Source organism: Euphorbia lathyris, chromosome 5 (assembly GCF_963576675.1).
Source record: "Euphorbia lathyris chromosome 5, ddEupLath1.1, whole genome shotgun sequence".
NCBI lineage: Eukaryota > Viridiplantae > Streptophyta > Magnoliopsida > Malpighiales > Euphorbiaceae > Euphorbia > Euphorbia lathyris.
The window spans coordinates 89,296,571-89,302,972 of NC_088914.1; the positions used below are offsets into that span (position 1 = coordinate 89,296,571).

General features: G+C 31.5%; 1 protein-coding gene across 2 annotated transcripts; it reads right to left on the reverse strand.

The window, feature by feature from the left end:
- Positions 1–983: 983 nt before the first annotated feature.
- Positions 984–5,535, reverse strand: LOC136229462 (pentatricopeptide repeat-containing protein At2g20710, mitochondrial-like). 2 transcript variants are annotated; one of them, XM_066018280.1, is made up of 3 exons: positions 5,188–5,535; positions 1,545–2,968; positions 984–1,367 (listed from the first exon to the last, which is right to left on the reverse strand). In XM_066018280.1, the coding sequence occupies exons 1-2, from the start codon at positions 5,479–5,481 to the stop codon at positions 1,556–1,558; spliced, it is 1,707 nt and encodes a 568-aa protein (XP_065874352.1). In that variant the 5' UTR covers positions 5,482–5,535; the 3' UTR covers positions 984–1,367; positions 1,545–1,555. The 2 variants fall into 2 exon arrangements, with proteins under 2 accessions (XP_065874352.1, XP_065874351.1); XM_066018279.1 differs by having other exon boundaries at positions 984–2,968.
- Positions 5,536–6,402: the final 867 nt, after the last annotated feature.

Here is a 6,402-nt window from a genome sequence, read left to right on the forward strand (position 1 = left end):
TTTTTATCAAATTCCAAATATAATCATTTAGTCTTGCCAATTTACAAATGGATGTTTGTGGTTTTTTTATTGCTAAAAGAAGACTTAAGATCTCGTCATTAGCACCATTAAGAACTTTTGACCGTTGATAACCCCAAATTAGAAAATTTCAAGAATTAAAATATGTCCATATTAGACAATTTACATACAAACAGCAACATTTGTTTACAATTTTACTAAACACTACTAATTAATTAGCTAACAGCAACAACTAAACTAAAAAGCCTTAGTTATTGACTCACTAAATACAGTTGGGACTAAGATTATTAGAGTTTTAATTTAGGATTATTTAATTTTTATCTTAGTATTTTAATAAAACTAGATTTAATTGTGAATGATTAAATGAATAGCACTGAAAACCACATAAAAATACCTCTTCATTTAATAGAAATTTTTCATCAAATAAGAATCATTGTAAAGATTTTATTATTATTATTTTAAATATTTAATTTATATAAAATAAAATATGAAATTATAATAATACAATATTTTAATAAATAAAGATAATATTTGTAAATTTTATAATTAAATTTGTGGGATAAATTGCAAGTACTCCTATCATTTTTTAAAAAGTGTTTATCTCTAATGTATGAAATGGTGCAATAGTATTCTTAATGTTGCCAAACAAAATCAAGTTTACTCCGACTGTACGGAAAATTTAAACAAGTTTATCGATGAATTAAAACAGTTTCGATATCATATCGAATCTTCCAAATAAGTTTATCGATAAAGTAAACCAATTTATTGTATTTTGGCAAGCTGTTTATAACTATTTTAACAATATAATAAAAAAAAAATTATACAGTTTTTTTTTTTTTTTGCTACGAACTTGTATCTAACAAATATCAATATTATCATTTTGGTAAATTAGTAACAATATATAAACATTTTAGATATAATTGATATTTGAAAGATTCAATGTAACAGTAAAATAACAATAAACCAGTCTATTTAACTTTTCTGTTAGATATAGATAAAATTGATTTGTTTGGAAACATTAAAGATAAATTTGTATCCTTTTATACATTATGAATACATCTGCACTTTCCAAAAAGCGTAGAGACAAATTTGAACATTATACCTAAATTTACTAAGTATAAAATTATTATATGTATATAAGAAATCTACACGGAGATGGAAATTCACACTGGGAAAGAGAATACCGTCTCCATCTTGTTTTAGCATCGAGGACAAAAAAAATGTCATTCCCATCCCTACAGGGGACCATTTCGGGAATCTCCATCCTCTCGAGGCAGATCCTCATTGGGAATAGAAAATCCCCGACCTACTGCCATCCCCGCACCATCGCTATCCCTTGAGGAAGTGCCCTAATAGCTCATATTTAAATTAAATTAGTGATTAGCAATTGAGTTTTTGAACATACCTTCACCATATCATGACTTAACAAGAAAAAGAAGCTTAGATAACTTCAAACCAGCAATTATGTCAAAAAAAAAAAGGATAGCGAGAACTAATTTCCCATACTTCCATCAAGCTCCCCTTACCTGGAAACCGGTCAGCTGAAATTCTGATCATCATCCTCCATCTGGTCAAGTGGTTCGGTTTTAAGTTTCTCATCATATACACAACTAACCAATCTACTGTAAGTCAATCTTGAGAAATGACAGTGCTGGTTAATCATCTTCAAAAGCTCTTCTGCTGCTGCTTCTTTGCCTTGCCCTTTCAAATGCTTAAGAAATGTAGCCAATGTATCGAACCTCATTTGCCTATCTGGTGTACTCGCTAAAATCGCTTTTTTTACCATTTCTACTGCTTCTGTAGTCTGACCACTCAGTAGATTTGCAACTGCCAAATGAACCCATGAGGTACCAGTTTCGAAACAACTTTGCTCGTTCATCGCCTTCAAAAGCTCATGGGCAGCTTCCTCATCTCCCGAATCTTTCAAATGCTCCAGACATCTTGTCAAAGTACCCATCCTGGGTGTCCATCCCGGTTTGCTCGTTAAAATTGCTTTCCGTATCGTTTCAACTGCTTTCGACATCTGACCGCTTTGTAGGTATCCGACTGCTAAGTTATCCCATGAGATAGCATTTGGCTCCTTCTCTCTTTTCACTATCTTTTCCACGCACGCCTCAGCTTTGTCCACATAACCCTTTTCGGAATAAGCATCGATCATCAAATTTGGTATGCGAATGTCGAAAACTATTTTCTTTGATTCCCACTCCTCCCATATCATCTCAGCACCGTCCAGATCATCGAGTTGAAGTAATGAACTTATCATGCGTATATAGCCTGTGTGGAATTGCCTGTCCATCTGCTTATACAGTTCCCAAATGCGATAGACATTGGCTTTTTCCCCAACATCAGCATATTGTTTGAGGAGAAGTTCATATTTATACCTTCCCGAGTTGTGGAGAATCAGCTGCTCTGATTTCTTCAACATCGCCGAAGCTTTGTCAAGAAGGCCAGCTTTCAAGTAACCGTTTGCTGCAACGGAATAAACATAAAAGTCCACTTTCACAAGGGGATCAGCCTCCATCTTCATCAGAAGTGTCTCCATACCCTCAATGTCGGAACAGGCAGAATAAGCATGCAACCGAATCGTGTACGTGATGCCGTTACATTTGATGCCTTTTTTTTCCATCTCCTTTACAAGTGCCTCGAATTTCTCGTGTTTACCCAATTGAGAATAGAGATGTAGCATTTCAGTGTAAGCGTACTGTTCTCTGACAAAACCCATATCCTTCATTTTTTGCATCAAGGCCTCTGCTTTTTCCTCTTGTTTAGCATGTGCATAGCAAGTTAAAAGAGCACCATAGATCTTGTAGTTACTTAAACTACCAGAAATGCTGTAGAAATACTTCTCAGCTCTTTCTAAACCATGAACTTTTGAGATCAAATCCAACCGAATTGCAGCATCTCCGGCCGATAAGTTGTAACAGTTTTTCTCAATCATCCAATCTGATATCTAAGATAAAAAAGAGAGACAATTCCTAAATTTTATAATCATATAATTCCCACACATGGAAATAGAAATAGATACGGAAACTGAAACGAAACCAGAAACTGGGAAAAGATATTTGAAGCAAAAGTATAGAAACGGAAACGTGGAAATAATAAATACAAGGCTTAAAGCACTATTTGGCCCCTAACATATCCAAAATTTTGTCATTTGGCATCTACCTATTATTTGGTCACATTTGGCCCCTAACCTATCCCAAGAAGAAATTCCACCCGATTTGTTTGGAGACTTGACAAAACCGTCATCCCCTTGACACGTGGTGATATTTTGACACCTAGACTTGACACGTGGCATGTCTTAAAGTTTTTTGCCACATAAATTTTCTTATGTGAAAATAATTAATTAGATTTAAAAAAAAAAAAGAAGTAAAAAACAAATCCCTAAACTAAAACTTATCAACTCCAATTGTCAAAATATAGCCGCGTGCCAATGGAATAACCATTCTGTTAAGTCTCAATCCAAATTGGTTGAAATTTCACCAATTGGGATAGGTCATGAGTCAAATGACAAAATTTTGGACAAATCGGGGGTCAAATAGTAATTTATGCCTAAATATAATAAAATATAATACATGTAAATAAATTTTTAAGGAATGTATGTTCAGTTGTATATATATATGAAGTTACATTCATGGCTCTGGACTATAGGAGCTACTAACATTATGGCCCCTAAACTTAATTTCTTAACATAAAAATCCTTGAACTTTACAATAAAGTAACATTAGAGTCCAAATCAACATAAATCCGTAAAAAAGTTAGCGAAATGATGACCTGAACAATTTGGCAACATCAATAACCTTTTTTATCCATCCCACCATAAATTATAGTCAAATATTTATTCTATCCTCATCATTTCGTTGATATTTTAATGGAGTTCTATTGATTTGGACTTTAATATTATAGAATGTATAGTTTAAGGATTTTTATCAATTAATGAAGTTTAGGGGTTATAATACTAGTAATGCTTAAAGGTCATGAATGTGATTTACACAAAAATATTAGGAATTTAATGAACATGTGATTAGCATTGACATGTGAAAACATGCTGCATTCTAGGTAACAAGTATTTTAAAATTCTAGGAAACGAGTTTCATAAAACGAGAACAACATTTTTAAAACACAGAAACGTGACTCTAAACGTTTACAAGTTTCTAAGTTTTTTAAAACACAGAAATGTGACTCTAAAAGTTTCGTACAGAAAATGTAAATGTGAAATGCTTTCAAATCAAAGTTTCCATGAAATATGGATTCACATAAAAGGCTTCAAAAATACAATTCCAACAGCTAGAACAACAGAATCCCTTAACTTCATTAGGGAAACCAAATTTCCATCAATAACTTCACAACTAATAAAACATCAAATTAGGTTTAAGGTATATCTATTTGTAATAACTTCACAACTAATCAATTTCCATCAATGACAAAGAAAAGAAACCCTTTACAGTATATCTATTTGTAAACTTTATAGGCTTAAGGTATTATTCGGCCTTACCTATCAAAAATGTTTGCATTTGCCCCCTAACCTATTATTGACATATAACAATCAATCGCATTTACTCCATGAAGTATAACAATCAATCACATTTAGTCCATGAAGTATAACAATCAATCACATTTGGTCCAATTTAGACGGAAATTAGCATGTATATAAAGAGATCTGTTAAATTGCACATGATATGATTGCTAATCGGGTGGAGAAGAACTTATATTCTCCAAGTTCGTAGAAGCGGAGAAACAAGTGATTATTGGATATGAAATATCATATGAAAATTGAGGCAAGCATATTGGCTAAATATTATAAAAGTTGTGTGGCAATTAGCAATCAAAAAACACAAACATTTAACAGCTCTCCTTATATACTTGCTAATTTGACCAAATATGATAAGTGAAAGGGTTAATGCCACAAAATAACAGGTAAGTATACAAACTCAAAAAAATTGTATATTTCAGGGCTAAAGCATTCTCCATTTTCTCAGGAAGGACCAAATTTCGAGCACTTAACAGAAATTATCACCGTTTAAACAAACATCACGACTACTCAGTACTCACACTGAAGAAACCACAAATTTCCCCTTAATTAAAACAATGCAGAAATTCAGATAATCCCCCACAAAATCAAACCTATGGAATCGAGAATGAGAGTAAACAAATAGAGAAATGATATACCTGAAGGGCGTGCTTGTAGCGGCGGTACTTGCGAAGCACCCTGATAGAGGTCTGAAGTTCATATAGGTTTAGGTTTTTTCCTTCGTCGACCCATTGCTGGAGAATTGGAACAATCGAGACGGAAGGACTTACTGGCCTAGAGAGTTTACGCAGAAGACGCAAAGAATCCGTAGGAGTCACATAGGAAGAAAAGGAACGAGTTAATGCATCAATGAAAACTGGTTCGGCCTTCAACAATCGATGGCCACGACGGCATAGGTATGAATTCAATCGCACAAGCAGGTTCATCTTCATTAGAGCATTCTAACCTAGAGACTAGAAGCGGCTACTGTTTTCATTTACCTAATCTTTTTTTAAATGATTTGGTAAAAAAATTCCTTTCTTTTATATATATTTTTTTTTGAATCAGAGTAGTAATATATATATATATATATAATATAAAACAGTAACGATTAAGCTGAGATGTCACTTCCTCCTTTTTTACTAATAAAAAATATAATATAAAATATAATATATTAACTTTACTTATATTATTATATTTATTTATAAAAAGATTATTTTATCCGTATTATATCTAAGAAATCTACAAAATTTAAATTAATCCGTAAAATCTCTCTAATTCTCTGCATATCTATATCTAAAAGTTTTACATAATTTAAATTAATCCCTAAATTCTCTATAAGTCTCTGCATATCTATATCTAAAAGTTCTACATAATTTAAATTAATCCCTAAAATCCCTCTAATTCTCTGCATATCTATATATATAATATAAAACAGTAACGATGGAGCCGATGTGTTACTTCCTCCTTTTTTACTGATAAAAAATATAATAAAAAATATAATATATTAACTTTAATTATATTATTATATTTATTTATAAAAAGATTATTTTATCCGTACTATATCTAAGAGTTCTACATAATTTAAATTAATCCCTAAAATCTCTATAATTCTCTGCATATCTATATCTAAAAGTTATACATAATTTAAATTAATCCCTAAAATATCTCTAATTCTCTGCATATCTATATCTAAAAGTTCTACATAATTTAAATTAGTCTCTAAAATCTCTCCAATTCTCTGCATATCTATATATAATATAAAACAGTAACAACGGAGCTGAGGTGTCACTTCCTCCTTTTTTACTGATAAAAAATATAATAAAAAATATAATATATTAACTTTAGTTATATTATTATATTTATTTATAAAA

Coding starts and splice junctions, on each gene's coding strand:
- LOC136229462 (XM_066018280.1), bottom strand. CDS start 5,481: ATGAAGATGAACCTGCTTGTGCGATTGAATTCATACCTATGCCGTCGT. Junction 2,969..5,187: donor GCTACAAGCACGCCCTTCAG/GTATATCATTTC, acceptor TTTTTATCTTAG/ATATCAGATTGGATGATTGA.